Consider the following 20,112-nt stretch of genomic DNA (forward strand, 5'->3'; position numbering starts at 1 on the left):
ACAGGGTAAGAAGGGGAAAGCCAGCTTACTTCAGTTGGACTTGCTCCAAATAAGGTTTTACAGCTTAATTCCCTATGTGTTTAGTTTTGCTGCCAAGGATGGGATTTTGAAACTCTGTTCAACCCACATGCATGGGTGTCTGGAGGGATACATTGCAATCAATATATCCTCTCCAACCCATTGAAACCCAGAGTCCGCCCCCTGCAGAGAGGGGTGACCGCTGTGCTTGGCTGAGGCATGGGGTGGGCTCACATTCTTTTCATCTGATTCTTTTACCCTGATGAGAATAATATGTTAAAAGCATTAAGCCTGAGAACCACATTCCCTTGTGGGCAACCTCGCTGGGAGTGGAACATGCCAGTTGTGGGCAAGCCAAGGGCAATGGGGTAACAGGTATGATTCTTTACTGTTTGTTACATCCCACCTGTGTAAAAGCCAAATCTTTTTACACTCACGCGGAACCCCTCTCCATCCAGGCAAGCAAGAGGCATTATCACAGGTCGAGGAAATGAGATTCCAGCCAGGCACAAGCAGTCGAGGAGGGCCTGGAGTAGGACCAGTGTGGAGTATGGCTTGGGGTAGATTCTGAAGGCCACATTCAGCCCCTGGGGCCAGGCGTCCCCCAACCCCTGTCCTTCGAGAATCAAGTACGTACAAGAAGGTAGATGTCAGTTCACACATTCGGCCACTAGGGGGCAGTGTGTTCTAAGAAGCAGCTGCTGATACAACGCATCCAATCGGTGAAATTAATTTTTAAATCAGGTAATGCTTGTGATGTGATTTTCCGAAGAGGTAACGGTGTCTCTCCCACTTTATGAATATAAACGTATTTTCATGAACAACAGCAATTGGATGCGTTTGGCGGGGGAGTATTCGTGCGGGAGTAAATAGTTATTTGTTCTATTGCTATTTGATGTATTGCATTCATCAACCTTTGCAATAAATGACTCTAAAATGACAAATATCTGTACTACTGAAGACATGTTTATTACATGTTTATTATTCTGCACCTCGATATGCTTCTTGAAAGGAGAGAGAGAGGAAAAACAACATAGCAACTATGTACTTAGGGCAGCCTTTCTCAGCCTTGGGTCTCCAGATGTTGGACTACAACTCCCAGCATCCCTGCTGGTTAGGGATGATGGAGTAGCCAGTAGCCCAGCACCTGGGGATCCCGTGTTGGAGAAGGCTGCCTCCGAAGCCAAGCAGAGAAGGTGCTGAAGGCAAGTCACAATGCAGGTCTCTGCCTAGCCAGTGCCTGGCTGGGAGAACAACAGCGCCGACTTGTCTATATCCAATGGCTGATGGCTTGGCAGTTTTTGGCTCTTACCTCTTCCCGTAGCGGGGGCGGGAGGGGAGTGGCCGGGGCGGGAGAAGAGTGACACGTTTCCATGGGGAAGCTGCTGCGTGTCGCCACGCTACGGGCCGGGGCGGGGCCAGGAGGGAGCAGCGGAGGAAGGGGACCGAGGAGCTCTTAAAGGAGACGCGCCGATGAATACGCCCCTGTTGAATTGGAGGTGCTTCCAGAGCTGCTGGTGAGTGTGGGAGTTTGGTAGGCGGTACCGGGTGGTGTGTGTGCATTTATATATATTTATTTATGAATGAAATGAATGAGTGCCTTGGCAATTTGAAACCTCATAGGGAGGAAGATGTTACTGACTGAGGTTCTGATTTAATACATGCGATGCTGCTCATCCTAAAAGCGGGGCGGGGGAGAGTTTTTTTGGGGAGGGTTAATGGGATCTCTTGGTGTTCAGCGAGGGAGGTCGGCAGCCCGGGTAGCCTCTGTGCCATCAGGTTGCCACATTTTCCTGGTGCCCCTGCTCATGTGCCTTTAAACAGCAGGCTGGAGCATTAGCAAATGAGCAGCCTTTCCTGGCCTGCTTTACCTCCATGCAAAGGAAAGCCTTCACCTGATCGTTTCCATCCTGTGCCCACTTGCTGTGAAACGATACAGCTGTCTCCTTTTACTTCCCGATACCTGTCTTAAACCACTTCAAGGGCAATAACTCAGTGGTAGAGCATCTGCTTTGCATCCAGAAGGTGTCAGGTTCAATCCCTGGCGTTTCCAGATAGGGCTGGGAGCTGGCCTGTGCCTGAAACCCTGCAGAGCCACTGTTAGTCAACGTACACAAGCTGCACGAATGATTTGACTCAGTATAGGCAGTTCTACGTATTCCTACATTTCCTGTTTGCTCTTGGGGTAATTATGTTGCAAGAGCCTGTGGAGGGGGAGTGGGGAGGTTAGTTTGCATCCCCATTCTTGCTTTCTCCTGAATCTCCAGAAATGATATATCCAGAGGTGGGGGTGGCATCTTGCTTCTAGTACTATGCAAGTAAACACCTGTGTGTTAAAAATCAAAGCAAGGCACGATAATCTGCTCTTTCCACATGCTGGTCAGGATCACCTCAAACTGTGGACAATCCGTTATATTTTTAACTGACTGTCGTGGTATCTAATAAAAGACTAACAAATTACCCAGGGGAAGCTTATCCCATAATAACTTTTGTGCTTTTCCTCTTATAACCAGCTAAATGATGGCTATGGGAAAGGGTAGGCTTCAGTGCTGGGGCACATACTGTGCATGCAAAAGGTCCAAAGTTCAATTTTCAGCATTTCCAGGTAGACCTAGTAAGCACACCTGTTTGAAGTCCTGCAAGGCAGTTAGTTGCCTGTCAGTATAAAAGACAATACTAAACTAGATAGACCAATAGTCTGACTCTGCAGAAGGCAACTTCCTATGTAGGAGGAGAAACCAGTGTGTTGCAGGGAGTGCAGATGTGTTTAGTGTACCCCTATGTTTTCTTTACACAGAGATGCGCTTTCCCCATTGCATAATCTCTGTAGGTTTCAGATCGCCTAGCATCACATATAGAGGGAAGATTTTGCTTCTCTGCAGTGATGAACTTTTCTGTAAAGGAAAAATTACCTTCTAGTAGCAGCCAGCATGGAAATATCTGGAGTGTGGACGATGTCCTCAAAGTTGTGTCTATACAAGCTGTTACTCTTGAGTTTGGCATGTTCATACATTGTAACAGATTACTAAAGGGTTTGTTAGACTAGAACAGGCATCCCCAGACTTCGGCCCTCCAGATGTTTTGGGCTACAATTCCCATCTTCCCCAACCACTGGTCCTGTTAGCTAGGGATCATGGGAGTTGTAGGCCAAAACATCTGGAGGCCGAAATTGGGGATGCCTGGACTGGAGGATGCTGTTGTTGCTGAAGCAATGTGGTTCTCATTTCTTTTTTCTTAAAATTGATGTACCTGGGATTAGGCCCCTCGCGGCACGTGACTTGTGCTGGGAGTATACTGTGGTTTGATGGCTGCTTGGGGTGATATTAAGGTGTGTGTCAAAACTTTTCCTATCCTCCTGAGGCTATACCTATGTGCTTTGTTTGGAATGCAAGTTATTTTTAAAATTTTGTTTTTATTAAAGATTTTCTTGGGTCACAAAAGTGCATACATCGTCTCTGTTTTCAGATCACAAAACCTTTTTATTTTTTTACAGCTAGATTTTATTCCATGTGAGATTTTAATGCTGTATACAGTATAAGGTGCAGGGGGGGATAGAGGTAGGGAGAGAAGGGGGTAGTAAACTTTCATTCTTTTACATAGTGTATGTGTGAGGTTTTTGGAATGTAAGTTCTATGTAGAATATGTTTCATGTTATACCCACTCTTCCCTTGTATTTGAAATTGGACCATAAAACAAAAAAATCAAAGATATCATATTGAAGTCATACTTGGCATTGTAACCTGTGGTCCAGATGTTGTTGGACTCCAACTCCCATTAGCCTCAGCCCGCATGGCCAAAGGTGAAGGATGATGGGAGCTGGAGTCTAACAGTTTCCCCACCCCTGCCCTCTTGTTGTCAGGAGGGTTTGGTACACTTTCAACTTTATCCCATGTAGCTTTCACATACAGAACTGGGTGAGTGCCACTGAGAAATGAGCAAGTTGGATCTGCATAGCTCCATCCCTTCATCTTCATATTCTTGCATCGTGTTTGTATGATAGCCTACTATGGCCAACAAAGGCTATATGCTTTGCACATCATGCTAAGCCAAACCATGGTTTAGTGCAAATGCATGGGCTGTGGGAGAGGAGATTGAGGCCACTTTGCTCCCTGTCAGTCAGTCTGTAGATGTGCCGGGGCAAGCTACCCCTGCCCCCTCTAACGTACAGGTTTCAGAATTACAGGTAGTAGCAGTTGTAAGGGGTAGATTTCAGATTAAGGAAAATGCATGAGTGACAAAGGTTAAACTCTCCTCTCTGTAGCACCCCTTCAGCCATACAGATGCTGGGAGCTGGGAGCATGCTTGTAACTCACAGTTCTAGGATAAATTTTGGCTCTTGCCAGTTAATAAACAGAAGCTTTACAGGGTTCATTAATGATCTGATAGAAGATCATTACAAGAATAAAGAATTTTTCTAGACATGTCTCCACAATCTGGTTTAAAGCAATTTGTACCTGTCAAAATTCACAGACATACCAATAAAGACCTGTATGTATTTTACTGAATACATGCTTTTGTTTCCTGCTAGTTGATCGACTACCTGGATTTTTGCATCTTGCCCATCACGGTGTCTCTTTCTGTTGTTTCTCCAAAATCTGACTCAAATCAGGTTTCTTCCTGCTTCTCCTACAGTTGTTGACAGCTTGTGGTTCTTCTCACATAACTGAGTCACCTTAACTTGTCCTCATTCATTGGGCTGTTAGAGTTACGCTCAAATTGTGGGAGGGAGGGCTGTGTGGACTCAAGGTGTGCCAGCAGAGCCAGGTGGTCTTGGTGTGGCACTGCTGGTGTAGCTACAGTACAGCTTGTATACCTACCACCTTCTAAAGTCCCCTCTGAACGAACCTGGACCCAGTGATTGTCATCTGAATCCCTTAATTGTGTGTTCCTTCCTCAGGATGCCTGAGGGTAGCAACACAAGAGCGGGTCTTTTCTGTGGTGGCTCCCAGCTTGTGGAATGCTCTCTCCAGGGATGCTTGCCTGGCACCGTCATTACATAGCTTAGAAAAACGTTTGGCTGCTAATTATCTGTGGTCTCCTTGATAGGATCACCCTTATGATTTTGCTTCAAATGTTTTTCTTTTATGCTGGTTTTACTGTATGTGTTTCTTTGCTTATATACCATAAATTGCTTAGAGTTACCTTGGTAAAAAAAAAGTGACCAATACATCAATACACCAATACATGCTGCTCCAGAGAAGCGGACATGGAGCAATGGATTCAAACTTCAAGAAAGAAGATTCCACCTAAACATTAGGAAGAACTTCCTGACAGTAAGAGCTGTTTGGCAGTGGAATTTGCTACCAAGGAGTGTGGTGGAGTCTCCTTCTTTGGAGATCTTTAAGCAGAGGCTTGACAGGCATATGTCAAGAATGCTTTGATGGTGTTTCCTGCTTGGCAGGGGGTTGGACTGGATGGCCCTTGTGGTCTCTTCCAACTCTATGATTCTATCTAATTAATAATATGAAAAGTCCATGCCTGAATCCATCTGCTATTCTAAAGATTGCTGTTTAGGGGAGTCTAATTATCATAGAATTGTAGAGTTGGAGGACTCCAAGTCCAGCCTGCTGCAATACAGGAATTACAGGTAAAGAATCCCTGGCAGATGGCTAGTCAACCTCTGTTTTAAAAAAAAACCCAGTGAAGGAGAGTCCTTCAGATATTTGAAGATGGCTATCATATCACTTCTCAGCCTTCTCTTCTCCAGGCTAAACTTACCCAACTCCCTCAACCATTCCTCCTAAGGCTTTATTTCCACTTGCAGGTGTCTGGCCTGCCCAGGTGAGTTCTACTCCATCATGCCACTCCCCCTTTGATCTCTGACCAGGAACTGTGTGACTCTGGAGTCTCTATATCCTGTTCTCTGAAGCAGGTTGGCTCCCAGCCATGTAACTGACTCTGCACACCCACAGGGTGTGACTGTGTTTCAACATACCTGCAATGGGGGCCAGAAAGTAGATTGAACTGGCACGGAGCTTAATTCTCTTGTTCCCTGCAAAAGCAGCAATGTAGGAATTGAGCCGCCAACATTTTTACTGCCCTGCTCCTGCAAAAAAAAACAACCAACAACTAGCAGGTGTAGCTTTTCCAGACATAAGGATATACACAGAGATGGGGAAGCTTTCTCTGTTACATTTCTGCTTTTCAGGCTGTTATGAAAGGGGCAGGAGCAGAACCTGTTAACATATTTTTTAAGTTGGAGAGTGCTGGGAGCTGCACTGTTGTCGGAAGCACAGTATATCTTTTGCCTGTCCTGGCAATCAAAGCTTAAGCGTTAATCACCCTGCAGCAAAGGTTGCAGATTATAAAGCAGAAACGGATTGAAAACATGGTTTTGGGCGGAGGAGCAAGTGAGGTTATGCCAGGGCAGTCCCAAAAGGGGCTAAGCAGATGGTCTGTTCAGCCAGGAGAAATGGCAGGGGGGAAAGCATCATAGCTGCTGGCTATCGCAAGGGCTTCTGTTTTGGCTAATCATGATACAAAATTGTAAAAAATAATAATCCAAGTACTATATTGGATCAACTGTGCTTGCAGGAGCGCCAAAGTCCACACAACTGCTTTATTATGGTGTGTGAAAGTGGGCCTGAGGCCCTGGAAGAAGCTCATATGCTGAGATTGTCATAGGAGCATATGAACACAGGAAGCTGGTCCTTCTTGCAACTAGCAGTGGCTCTGCAGGGTTTCGTAAGGGGGTCTGTCCCACTTGGAGATGCCGGGGATCGAACCTGGGATTGTTGGGATGCACACAAGGCACTTGACCACTGAACTACAGTTCTTTTTGCCAGCCATAGCCTTCTGTTTTCTCACGCCTATTCCTATTTTTCTTTTAGGAAGTGGTGGGGGTTTTGTGGTGGATGCCTTTGTTAATGGGCATCTAATGTACACTTGGGTCCTTTGTATTTCCTCTGCCAGGTGTCTAAACCAGCCTTTCTCAACCAGATGCTCTTCTCCAGATGTTCTGGGTTCCATCAGCCTAGCCTAAAACACCTGGAGAGAACGAGGTTAAGGGAGGCTGGCCTGGAAATTAGGCATGCTTCTCGTTTCAGATTGCCCTGGTCTGCATCTCTTCCATCACCTTGTCCCCCACCTTGTTTTTAGTTTAGTTTTTTAAACGTTCATTTCCAGAGTGGAACCAGCACTTTATAATGTATAAGTCATTGCCCCCATGGCATTTCCAATCTGTAATTTGACTCAGTGGGCAGCGGATGCAACAGAAGAAGGGAGGAAATGGGGATAAAATATGTATATCTTACAGTTGCATGTGGCTTCAGTAGGATTATTGGGGTGGGGTTGTACCAAAGATTTCACAGAAAAGATGGGGGTGGGGTTTGAAGGGGGAGAGGTGGCATCAGGCTGGCATTGTGGGAGGCAATTTCCAGCAGAGAGAGAGAAAGGATGGAGTCTTTTGAGAAAACGTTTGGTTGGTTGAGGGTTGTGGAACTGAAGGAGGGAAGATCACAGACAAGGGCTTATTGAATCCTATGAGCTAAGGGATGAGGAGGGGGCAAGGCCAAGAAGGGCTTTGAAGTTAAGGACAGGGTGCTCTTGCTGGATTCAGAAATAGACAGGGACCCAATGTGTTCCCATTTTGCAGATGAAGACAACTGAGGCTCTGGGGTAATCTGGCCAAGGCTGCTCAGGAGCATGCCTGAGGCTCGATTTGAACCTTAGTCCAAGCCTAACAGCCCAGCCACATCTCTGCGATGGTTCCCCCCCCCCAACATGAATGCTTTTCTTTGTGTATGTGTATTTGGATATTCTTTCTGTTGGCCTTTGGAGTGAGCCCAGTTTGCCTAGTTGGCTTAGTCTTCTCAGCTGCTACTCTGAGGGCTTCTGTTCCAGGCAAGACACTGAACCTTGCCAGCTCGAGAAGACTAAAAGCTGGTCTGTTCTCTGGGAAAAAAATTGTCCATTTGGGAGGATGAAACACCCACCCACCCCTTCCTGCTCCAGCCCCGCCTTTCTCTCCAGGGAGATGGAGGACAGAAACCTCTTTCAGTGGGCAGAAAGGTGGGGCTCACCCATCTGTCTGCTGACTGCGAAGATGCACACACAGCCAGAGGTGTACTTTTGGGCAGCTGCCCTGTGGTGTTGGCAACCCACTCTTTGGTTCTTGGGCAAAACAGGGTGGATCTCAACAAAGTGACTCATTGCCCTGGTCAGAGTCCAATCCCCACCCACCCCAGTGGTTGATCCTGTCCTCTCCCAGATGACTATATTTTTGCTACTTGTAAGAACTGCAGGTTTTTTTGGTCCCTGGTTAAGTAAGAATAGTGTTGGTTCTGTAGGGCAACTACCACACAGAGGATCCCAAAGGAGTGGGAAATAGATGATGAAGTAAATGTTGCAATTTACTCCAAATTGTATTGAGGTTGAGGGAAGTTGTGGGAAGGAAGGAGGCAGGCTCGGAGGGGGTTTCATCCTGTGACATTAATGTCACATCTTCAGAGAAGAGAACACTCCCCTATTTCTGTTTAGCATGCAAAGGGTGTCAAAAGGCGTCAGAGTTCTCTTCACAACAACCCTGCACTGTCTTAGTGCAGTTTTGGTGTCCTGGGGACCTCATCACCACTGGAAGCCCATCTTCCGAAACACCACCAGGCCCTGTCTGATTTCCAAGCCTGCTGTTGCAGTCTTAAAGACTAGGAACTTGCTATGTCCCCTTATTAAATATGAGCCAAAACTCTCAGGATGCTGACTTCTGGACCTGAAAAGAATGTCACGACTTCCCCAGTGCAGTCATGAGATATGAAAGCTGTGTGCATTCATTCTGTGCAACACCTGTCTTGACTCAGGCTGGATTTTCGCCTCTTGTGCCATCCAGGCAGATATCTGTTGGGCGCACCCACATCCTTCCTGGGTCCTCCGCGAAGGCTTCTGCAGCTCTGAGGTTCCCATGAAGGCCCCCATCCCTCCTCTCTCAAGCAGCTTCCATGTCCCCTTTCAGGTGACGATGTCAGAAAAGATCCTTGTGACGGGCGGAGCCGGCTACATAGGGAGCCACTGCGTTCTGGAACTGGCTGAGGCAGGCTACACCCCTGTGGTCCTTGACAATTTCCACAATGCCATCCGAGGTAAGGAGGCAGCCAAGGCTTGGGTTGGCAGCAACTAGTTTGGCGGGGATTTAGAGAAGGGCCATAGTGGCAGGGCACCTGCTTTGGATGTAGAAGGCCCCACGTTCAATCCCTGGCAAACGAGGCCTGCTAGATCATACCTGCTGCGTATCCAGAAGAAGGGAGAAGTCCCATCTCCTGAAACCATGGAGAGCTGCTGCCATTTCATGCAGACCAGCCTTCTTCAACTGTGGGCCCTTGGATTCTGTTGGGACTGCACCTTCTATTATTCCTGGCCATTGGCAAAGCTTGCTGGGGATAATGGGAGTTGTAGTTCAACAACATCTGGGGACCTGAAGTTGAGTTCTGATGAATTAGATGGACCTCTAGGAATGCAGGAAGCTACCTTAAGCTGAGTCAGGCCATTGGTTTATCTAGATCAGGCATAGGCAACCTTGGCTCTCCAGATGTTTTGGAACTACAACTCCTATGATCGTAGCTAACAGGACCAGTGGTCAGGCATCATGGGAGTTGCAGTTCCAAAACATCTGGAGAGCCAAGGTTGCCTATGCCTGATCTAGATCAGGCAGTGGCTTTCTAGGAATCCTACCTGGAGATGCTGGGGATTGAACCTGGTACCTTCTGCATGGAAGGCAGATGCTCGACCACTAAGCTATGGCCCTTCCAATGGTCTGACTCAGTAAAGGGATATTCATAGTTGAGCAAAGCCCCATAGGCCAGAAGCATTAGCTCCACCCACTGATTTGCAGAGGCAAAGGGCTCTTTAACCCTCTCTCTCCCAGCGTGGCAACACAGACTTCAGCCTTCCTCTTCCTATGCCTCTCCATTCACTCACTTGAGATACAGACAAAAGCTCTCTCTTTTTCACCCAGCCTCCCCACATGAACAGCAGCTGGGTCACTGGCAGGATTCTGCTTTTGTGCACCTCAGCCAGTCATCTGACCAGGCCACTATTGCTCCACCTGTGGAAGGGATCAGGAGCCTTTTGCCTCCAAGTCAGAGGCACAGCAGAGCGATGGAGGAATGTCTGTTGCCGTTTGGAGAAGGGGCTGGCTTGGCTCAAGTAGGAGGAAGGAACTGTGAGGAATCAGAGTGAGGCAGCAACATTGGCTGCACCCACCCATTCACAGAAGCAGAGGTTTATTTAACTCTTTAGGTCAGGGGCCGGCAAGGTTTATCTTGCCTGGGCCGGATCAGTCCCGTGGAGATCCCCCCGTGTGCATGAGCCCACAATTTTCGGCGATTGTCTGCATCTGCACAGACACAATTTCCAGCACTCTGGAAACGAGTCTCTGCACCACACTGGTTTAGCCCAGTGCACGAGCGGGCAGCTCGGTTTGGGGGCAGCTTGTGGGCCAGTCAAACAACCTCCGCGGGCCGCTTCCGGCCCATGGGCCTTAGGTTGCTGACCCCTGCATTAGGACAAGGAGGGGAAACCTCCAGATATTTCTTGGACTATAGCAACCATCACTCCTTAACCATTGAATGTCCTGTCTGGGACTGATAGGAGTTGGAGCCCAACAATTGGGGGGCCACAGGTTCCCTATCCCTGCTCTAGGTTGAGGCTGGAACGTGGATGGAAAGTCCCTGGGGGCCAGACTAAGCTCCTGGACTACCAGGTGCCTATTCCAATCCTAAATAGGGTCGTGGATCTGGATGTGTGAGTCCTTTCAGTAGTGCTGTTGGGATAATTTAAGTCCTTAGATGGAAACATGTATTTACCTCACAATGTGATCATTAACCCAGCCGTTCCATATTTGAGGGTCCCCCCCCCGTTCCCTCTGCTGAGTGGGGGCCCCTGGGTTTCTGCCCCCAATAAGGCACCACTAAGTCTTCCTCATTGATTTCGGAATTGGGTCCACTCTGGCATGGTGTCAAAAAACAGCCTTTCTCCCTAGGGGGCAGCACGGTCCCCGAGAGTATTCAGCGGGTGGAGGAGATCGTGGGCAAGAAGATTCCATTCCAGGAACTGGATGTCCTTGATGAGGCAGGTCTCCACAACATCTTCAAGAAGGTGAGGGCCTGATCCTACAGCTTAATGTTTCCCACTACACATATTGAGATGGGTCAGAGCATCACCCCCTCCCCCCTGCCAATGGGGGACACTATTCTGGCTTACTTTTTGCTCTCTGGGTGGCATCAGGGCCTCCTCAGTGGTGGTCCCCTCGATCTCTGGACTTCACTGTCTTGGATTACACTTTGGGCTGGCAGGAGAGGCTTCCATCTCTCCTGCCTCTGCTGTCTGCTCACCCCCCTGTTGCTCCCTTCCCTCCCCACAGCACTCCTTTCAGCCTCTGGGGAGATTTTATTGTTCCCAATGTGCGTGCATCAGAGCATCTTTGTGTTGCTGCCATGCTGCTCCCCACACCACCACTCCCCCCGCTGTGTTTATTTCTGGCCCATTTATTTATTTATTTAATTTGTATACCGCCTTTCACTCGAAGGTCACAGGGTGGTTCGAAACATGAGAATTTTGTATTTTGTAAATACAGTCATACCTCGGGTTAAGTATGCTTCAGGTTGAGTACTTTCAATTTAAGTACCCCTTGGACTCGCCTGGAATGGATTAATCCACTTTCCATTACTTTCAGTGGGAAAGTTCGCTTCTGGTTAAGTACACTTCAGGTTAAGTATGGACTTCCAGAACCAATTAAGTACTTCACCTGAGGTACGACTGTACATATAAAAACAAGAACAAAAAGAAACCAATAGCCCCCTCTCCCACAAACACATGAGATGTTAATTAGCCAAAGGCCTGTTTCTAGAACAATATTTTCACCTGGCAAAAGGCACCAGATGTGCCTCCTTGGGCTTTGCTGGGGAGCGAGTGATCCCTGTCAGCCCCAGAACTCAGAAGTGGCATCTGCACCCCTCCGGAGCCACACAGCCCTGTTGTGGGTTGTGTCAGGCTGGCATAGAATCAAAGAGTTGGAAGAGACCACAAGGGCCATCCAGTCCAACCCCCTGCCAAGCAGGAAACACCATCAAAGCATTCCTGACAGATGGCTGTCAAGCCTCTGCTTAAAGACCTCCAAAGAAGGAAACTCCACCACACTCCTTGGCAGCAAATTCCACTGTCGAACAGCTCTTACTGTCAGGAAGTTCTTCCTAATGTTTAGGTGGAATCTTCTTTCTTGTAGCTTGAATCCATTGCTCCGTGTCCGCTTCTCTGGAGCAGCAGAAAGCAACCTTTCACCCTCTTCTATATGACATCCTTTTATATAATTGAATATGGCTATCGTATCACCCCTTAACCTTCTCTTCTCCAGGCTAAACATACCCAGTTCCCTGAGAGCATCTGGCTCTCCTGCCAGAGATGGAGGACACCTGGCTCCGGAGTGTGTGTTTGCAAGATTGGGCCAAAAGCCCTTTGAATTAGTACACAAAATGGCATTTCTCATTTTTTAAAAAAAAGTACCTCTTCCGGCTTTCCATTAGGGCAACATTTTATTTTTTTAAATAGAAAACGTACTGTAGCCTCCACAGAAGTATTCTTAACACAGCTCTCCCTTCTGTTTCCTGGCAGCACAATTTCTCTGCCGTGATGCATTTTGCGGGCCTCAAGGCTGTGGGAGAGTCTGTCCAGATACCGCTGGAATATTACAAAGTGAACTTGACTGGGACCATCCGACTGCTGGAGGTAAGCAGGAACATGGCCTATTCCACCTGGGTTTGTAAGGCTTCTGTTATAAGTCTGGGTTTGCAGGAGGATGTCAGATGCATGAGGCCCATCTTGCGTGTGGTGCAGATGCCCGTCAGAGCAGCCCAAAGGTGCTTCCGGCATCACGTGCGACAGGCTTTCCATAGTGTCACTCAGGCCTGGAGGAAGGCTGGGCAGGGGTTGGATTTGGCCCGTCCTGGCCTGGGGAAGTGCTGTTCCCCCGTTATCAAGGCTTCCTCCTGCTCTTGAGGAATCACTTTCAAACAGAACCCCTGCTAAATGGCGCCTGGCTAGCTCAGTGCCCTTTGACCTTTGCTCCCCGACTCTTGTTGGACTCAGACTCCCATAATCCTCAGCTATCTCAGTGGTTAGGGATGATGGAAGTTGCAGTCCAAGAACATCCAGAGACATCTGGAGGAAGAGCACTGAGCTTAGGTTGTCTGCATTCTTCCGCAGGCCATGAAAGTGCACGGGGTCAAGAACATTGTGTTCAGCAGCTCAGCCACAGTATACGGCGACCCGGCCTACCTCCCCCTTGACGAAAACCATCCTGTCGGAGGCTGCACAAACCCTTACGGGAAATCCAAGTATTTCATCGAGGAGATGATCCGAGACTTGTGCAAGGCAGAGCCGGTGAGTGAGCAACGTACCCCACCACCAACCCCCTTATAACGCAGGGGTACAATTGTCCTCAGCAGTATTTTCTGGGTTATTTTCCTTTTTTTTTCTTCTAAAATAATCTTTATTGTAATTTTTGCAAAAACTCATATAGCATTAATTTCAATACGTGTTACTTATTTCATTACTTCTGGAACTAATGGAAAGAAAGGCATATATATTAAGAATCCACAAGTCCATGGCCTTATAATAGCATCATAAGCCTATACATTTAGCTCAATTTATCTGCTCCAGTATATAAAAACATATATTTAAAATATAATTGACATAAGCCAGAGATTGGTTACAAGTAATTCCATATAAATGAATTGTGTCTGGGCATATAATATTTACGTGGATCATTGATCCATGGCCACCAAACTGGCCACATCCTCAGAAGTGGCTTTACCTCTTTGTACCTTGGAGTGATGTGTTAGTTTTTCTGATACCACTATAAAGAAAAGCTTTTTATCTCATGCCTCTGAAGTCAGACTTGTGCAAGGCAGAACTGGAAAGCAAGTCTGCCCTACACCCAGGGTCCTCCTGGGCAGTATTTTCTGATCCAATCTCTTGTGCTGCTCCTCTCAGGACTGGAACGCGGTTCTCCTGCGATACTTCAACCCCATTGGAGCCCACGAGTCGGGGAGGATTGGCGAGGACCCCCAGGGCACCCCAAACAACCTGATGCCCTACGTTGCTCAGGTACCCAAGACACACACACCCCGGGAGAGTTTCCTCTGCTCCACCTCTTGCACAGCGAGTTTCTCCTGCTAACTCCTGTGCCTTCCTGTCGTTTATTCCTTCTGTTCACTCCAGGTGGCTGTGGGGCGCCGAGAGTACCTGAGTGTATTTGGGGATGACTATGAGACAGTGGATGGGACCGGTGAGTTGCTTGGAATCACCCTAGCTTGAAAGGAACGATGCTCCCACCTCCAAATCTACATGAAATACGGGACTGGGAAGTTTGGAGATGTGGAAGCCGGAGAGGTTATGGGGCCTCTAACCCAAGTGGTTTATAGACACACATAAGCACGGGGGTGTTTTCTCTTTTTGTGTTCTAGGGCAGAGATGGGAAAACTTTAAGGGGAACCTTTTGAGGGTCACAGGCCAGTGAAGGGCAGGGCCAGGAACAGCAAGCATGGGTGGAGCAATGAACATGAATTGTCCCTTTATATGATAGGCTAGTTTTGAAACACCCGTCTCTTGTCTTCCATCCAGGCAACCAAGAAGCAGAGCACATTCCAGCCAGGCGAAAGCCGTCTGGTTGCAAACCGTAGCCTGTGAGGGGTGTGGCCTGGGGAGAGTTTCACTCCCACAGTCGTTTAACAATCAGTCCCTCTTCCCAGCAAACTCTGGGAATTGAAGCACTGGGAGGGGAACAGCACCCTTGGCAAACTGCAATGCCCAGAATTCTTTTTTGGCAGCCCTGTTTAAAATCAAACTTGGCAAATCCATGATCTGCTTGGAAAATCTTCCCTGGGTTGTTTCTTTCATTTCATAGCAGGATAGCATCAGTATTTATCATCTCTCCTTCTGATGATAAACCAGTTCAGCCTTCATCATCCTGGTGGTGACCCAGCAAGCTGGGGCTTATGGGACTTGTAGTCCAGATCATCTGGAGGCTACCAGGTTGGCAAAGGTTGAACTAAGTAAGATGTAGGCCTACCCAGATGGGGTGGACAGTGCACTGGCTGATGGGTTTCCTCCTTCTTCTGCAGGAGTCCGGGATTACATCCATGTGGTGGACCTGGCTAAAGGCCACATTGCAGCTTTGAAGAAGCTCAAGGAGAACTGTGGCTGCAAGGTAGGGAAGTGCATAGACTTGGTCAGAAGCCCTGCTTCCATCCCTGCTGTGTTCTGCTGGGGCTCTCGTCAACTGAGCCTCCGTCACCTGGATTTTGGGAGCATCCTTGCTTGCAGACTCCAGGCACTTCTCCTAATTTGTTCAGGAGACTGGCTCAGTTTAGGCAGGGGTGTGTTCAAAATTTTGCGCCAAGAAAGTTCCACCACCCTATATTATGATGCACACTTCCCGTTTCACATAATGCTTTTTCCATGAAGACTTTGGCATGGCCCCCTAGTTACTTCCCACAACCTACAGAAACTAAGCTCTAGGGACGTGTACCTGAAAACTGAATGCATTTCCTTCCTATAGACCCTTCCCTTGTTGTGCCGTTTTTCTTATATTTGTAAGTTCCTGGGGACAGGCACCTAGAAAGTGCCGCACAGTGAAATAAGGTCGACAAAGCCTTTGTCACAAGAGTTGCATCTTTGCAGATATACAACCTTGGAACCGGAACTGGCTACTCAGTCCTGCAAATGGTGAAGGCGATGGAGAAGGCGTCAGGAAGAGAGGTAGAGTATCGGGACAACTTGGGTTCCAGGAGGGGGGGTTGAACTCCTGTTGGGGTCTAGGTAAAGGAGACCAGAGAGAGGAAGGCATTGCCAATTGGCCAACCCTCGCTGGGCCCACCACGAAACAGGAGTCTGGTTCAGCCTTCCCCAACCTGGTGCCCTCCAGATGTTCAAGGACACATTCCAGCAATGCAAAAGCACTCGAGAGTGGAGCCAGGCCAGGAAGGGGAGTGGCCTGGAGAAGTCCTGCATTTTGCCCCTGGACTGGAGGCTCCCCACCCATTTTAGCACTTACCAGACCATTGCCAGGCTGTTCTGTTCGCAGTGCTAGTTATGACAGCAAAATCAGGTTCGCTATCAAGCCAGGTCTCCATATATGGCTGGTGGGCTGCATCCACTTTTCTGCAGGGCTGGGGAGAACGTGTGGTCCTTTCTAGATGATGTTGGGGATGATGGGAATTGGAATTAAATGACTTGCCACAGGTTCCCACCCCTGCTTTAAGGGCTCATAGGCTATTTAGCCTGTGCTAAAATAATAAATGCCTGCAATATCTGGGGTAGCTTTCAGTATTTTGGGATCCAAAATCTGCCTCCTTTGATATGAGGCAAACATGGCCTCTTTGATCTGCGACCCTGTTTAAAAAGAGTTGACATAATACTGTGGCTGGAATGTGTATATTGGGACTATAGAGAGGCTCATTGCTCCCCTCTGCCAGTGGCAGGACCAGCCCACCTACTATGCAGAATGCAGGGTGCTTTTGATGGGACCAGCCAACATTTTGGTCTAGGAGCCTCACACTGTAGTAGAGAACTTCAACCAGCCCTTTAGTCTTCTGGAAGGAATGCTGTTGTGGTTAGGTTGCACATTATTGAATATTAAGCAGCTTATCAATGATTGCCTTTAAATAAATGAAAAAAATGCTCTCCCCAGTGAGGTCCACCAGGAACCATCATTAACATCCTTCCAACTCTCTTCTCCTATGCATTTGATGGCTTATGATAAATGTTTTGTTTATTGCTGCTGACAATTTGCTTCACTGTAACGCATAATTTTTTCATTTTCATTCTTTGCCTGTGGCACTTACCGTAATTTGTTCCTTTGTCTCTGAGAGGGTTTTATTTTGTAGTGAGAGACTAATAAATCAAAATTATGGTACTATTAATAGTAATGTGTCTTATCATCTTGGTTGCTGCCCCTGGTCGGTTTCCCATCGCTTAATGACAGGCTGCCGTCTTTCTTCTAGATAAACTACAAGATCGTTGCACGTCGGGAAGGAGACATTGCCTCCTGTTACGCCAACCCTGCCCTAGCTGAACGGGAGCTAGGCTGGAAAGCTGTTTTTGGCCTGGACAAAATGTGTAAGTGGAGCCTCCCCACCGAGGACCATCTGCTTGCTCCTTTTCTGCCAGCTGTTGCCTCCCCCTTCTTTATTCCTAGAGGCAGAAGCTGGAGAAACAAATGGGTTTCCATTCCCTCCTCATTTCACCCAAGTTGCTTCACTCGCCACTGTTCATTCACATGGAGTCTCATAGGAGTGGGGTGTTGCATTGACATCTGCATGAAAAGAATCCTGCAGGGTCAGACCTTCAGCCCAGCTAGCCTAGCATCCTGCTCTCACAGCAGCCAACCAGGTGCCTCAATGGGAAGCCCACAAGCAGGACCAGAGCGCAACAACATCTCTCCCCCTTTGCAATTCCCAACAACTGGTATTCAGAGCTATATGCAGCCTCTGGCACTGGAGGTAGATCATAGCTATCATAACCCAGTAGCCATTTTTAGTTTTATCCTCCACGGATTTGTCTAATCTCTCTGCAAATCAAGGAAAGGACCTTCTCTGTAGTGGCACCCACCCACATGGCATGGTAGCGAATTCCAGTCTAACTCATTGCCGTTATTCTCTTGCCCTTTTCCAGGTGAGGACTTGTGGAGGTGGCAGTCACAGAACCCCACTGGCTACAGCAAGAACTAGCGCCTGGAAGATGTTGCCTGTCCTCCCCAGTGCGTGGCTGCCGTGGCACAAGGACAATTCCAAGGGCTGTTTTGCTTTTCACTCAGGGAAGATGGTGGTTCCTGCTCATTCCTTCCCCTGCCCTTCTTCCTCTTCATAACAGACCAAATAGACTCAGGAAGGTTAAGATTATTTTGGCCTTTTGCTGTACCCAGTTCTCTCTTTCTCTTGTGCCTTCTCCCTGAATCTTCTCTGCCAGCCAGGTTGGTACCAAACAGGGAGCGAGGAGCTCTGACCCTCCCATTGAGTGGGAAGACTGACAAATAAAAAGGTCCAATGGGAGCCCCCATGAAGGATGTCAAGCTCCCCTCATTGGGGACAAACTTGGTTTATTTGGTTTTAAAGAGTCCACCCTCTGTTGCCAGGTTCTTGAGAGGTCCTGATGGAAGCAGGCTGCTCCATGAGGTTCTGAGCTGTGGGAAGAGGCTGCATGGAGGTACGAGTGTTAAGATGTAGTTGGAAAAGGACAGCTAGGTCCATGGAGCCTTGCCATTTACTCCCTGGCTTCCTGTTTCTCAACTGTAATGCCTTCTGTAAATCAGAGGTGGGGAACCTGTGGCCCTCTAGGTGTGGCTGCACTACAGCTCCTCATCATCCCGGACCACTGGCTGTGCTGGCTGGGGCTGCTGGGAGTTAGCTGTCCAGCAGGTTCCCCAATACTGATGTGACAAAGCAGTAGCAGGAGAGAAGTACACCAACTCTTTGGCAGGTGAGTCAGTGAACTTTCAGGCTTATAGTTTGGTGCACCTTTGAGCCCATGCTAGGTCAAGTGACCCTTAGCAGGGTGGGCCACAGACTGCAAGGGGTCACTGAGGCCTTGAGGCTGGGATGAAAATCAAGAGAGGAAAAAGAGGGGCGTTAGTTCTGAGGGTATGTCTACCACCTGTGGGAAAATGTGCTTTTCAGATTAGATCAAGGGGTGCCCCCCCCAGAAAGCTTTGGACTGCAACTCCTATCATTCCCGAGTATTGGCTGTGCTGCCTAGAGCTGATGGGAGTTGTAGTCCACAACAGCTGGACAGCACCAGGATAGGGAAATCTGGTTTGGATTGTTACTCTTCAACAGGGCAGGAGGCTGCTCCTAAGCAAGCTTGGAGGGGACAAATACTGCAGCTGAATAGGAATGTAGTAACCTTTTGAAGTATCTTCTAGCAGGCAGAGGCTAAGCAAACAGGGTTGCTGTAAAGGTTGAGCCCAAACTATAATTAATGCTGGCTTTAGGGCTGTAGCTGCAATGGAGGTGGAAGGAGGTAGAATCCCAGCTTGCACTGCACTAGATAATGAGGCAAATAGCTGACCTCTCATTAAGCATAATTGCCTAGGGCTTGCAGATCAGAAGGTCGGTGGTTCGAATTCCTGCGATGGGGTGAGCTCCTGTTGCTCGGTCCCTGCTCCTGCCAACCTAGCAGTTCGAAAGCACGTCAAAGTGCAAGTAAATAAATAGGTACTGCTCCGGCAGGAAGGTAAACGGAGTTTCCATGCGCTGCTCTGGTTCACCAGAAGCGGCTTTGTCATGCTGGCCACATGACCCAGAAGCTGTACGCCGGCTCCCTCGGCCAATAAAGCGAGATGAGCGCTGCAACCCCAGTCATCCGCGACTGGACTTAATGGTCCCTTTAACTTTACCTAGCCCCATAAAAACCAGAATCCATTGAGTCCTGTCAAATTCAGAACTGGCCACAATATTGCTATTCCTCTCCCCCTAGGGTGAAGATGAGTGCCAAGGACTCACGAAATGACCCCCTTCTTGCAGGTGGCAGTGGAAGTGAGGGGCAGGCAATGTATGGTGGTGGAGCAGGGCAGGGGACAGCACATTCCTAAGTTCCTCTTTGTTCATTGTCACTGTGACAGTTGGTGCAAAAATCCATGTTAATTGCTTTGGTCAAGTAGAGAGACAGGCTATGGTCAGCCTGGAAACTCAAAAGCCTAGTCTTGCACCAACTAGCTCAGTTCACCATCACACTTGGGATTTCTTTGGAACTGCCCTCCTGCCATGACTGATGATCAGTGTAGCATCCCTACTACCAGAGACCAACCTTCCTCTTTCTATATTTAATGTATTCTGAGGCAGGGCATGTTTTCCTAAACCAGCCACATTTCTTGCCCCCATTGGAACCAATTATTTTGGCCTCTCTAGTGATCACCCACCACCAGTTTATAAGTAGCAATCTCTGAAGCATTATGAAAAAATTTGGTGGGGTACGGATTAAAAAAGAAAAAGAAACCAGTTGCAAAAATGGAGCATCAGCTAGGATTTGCTTGGTAGAATAAGTTCCTCTTTCTGGTCTGCTTTTATCTGTTGCAACTAACTCGTATTCACACAGCAGTTTCTGTTGCAG

The 20,112-nt window shown here is 48.1% G+C and overlaps 1 protein-coding gene across 1 annotated transcript; it reads left to right on the plus strand.

Annotated features, from left to right (window-relative positions):
- The first annotated feature begins 1,384 nt into the window (after window positions 1–1,384).
- GALE (UDP-galactose-4-epimerase) lies at window positions 1,385–17,869 on the plus strand. Its single transcript, XM_035119392.2, has 11 exons — window positions 1,385–1,535; window positions 8,966–9,092; window positions 10,991–11,106; window positions 12,619–12,732; window positions 13,210–13,386; window positions 13,999–14,112; window positions 14,227–14,293; window positions 15,129–15,214; window positions 15,688–15,765; window positions 17,010–17,124; window positions 17,680–17,869. The coding sequence occupies exons 2-11, from the start codon at window positions 8,972–8,974 to the stop codon at window positions 17,733–17,735; spliced, it is 1,044 nt and encodes a 347-aa protein (XP_034975283.1). The 5' UTR covers window positions 1,385–1,535; window positions 8,966–8,971; the 3' UTR covers window positions 17,736–17,869.
- The last annotated feature ends 2,243 nt before the right edge of the window (window positions 17,870–20,112 follow it).

The sequence above is a fragment of the Zootoca vivipara genome, chromosome 6, assembly GCF_963506605.1.
Source record: "Zootoca vivipara chromosome 6, rZooViv1.1, whole genome shotgun sequence".
Taxonomy (NCBI): Eukaryota; Metazoa; Chordata; class Lepidosauria; order Squamata; family Lacertidae; genus Zootoca; species Zootoca vivipara.

Excerpts from the sequence above, each read along its gene's own strand:
- GALE (XM_035119392.2), top strand. The coding sequence starts at position 8,972 with ATGTCAGAAAAGATCCTTGTGACGGGCGGAGCCGGCTACATAGGGAGC. Across the intron at positions 13,387-13,998 it reads ACTTGTGCAAGGCAGAGCCG|GACTGGAACGCGGTTCTCCT; the intron begins GTGAGTGAGCAA and ends TGCTCCTCTCAG. Across the intron at positions 14,113-14,226 it reads TGATGCCCTACGTTGCTCAG|GTGGCTGTGGGGCGCCGAGA; the intron begins GTACCCAAGACA and ends TGTTCACTCCAG.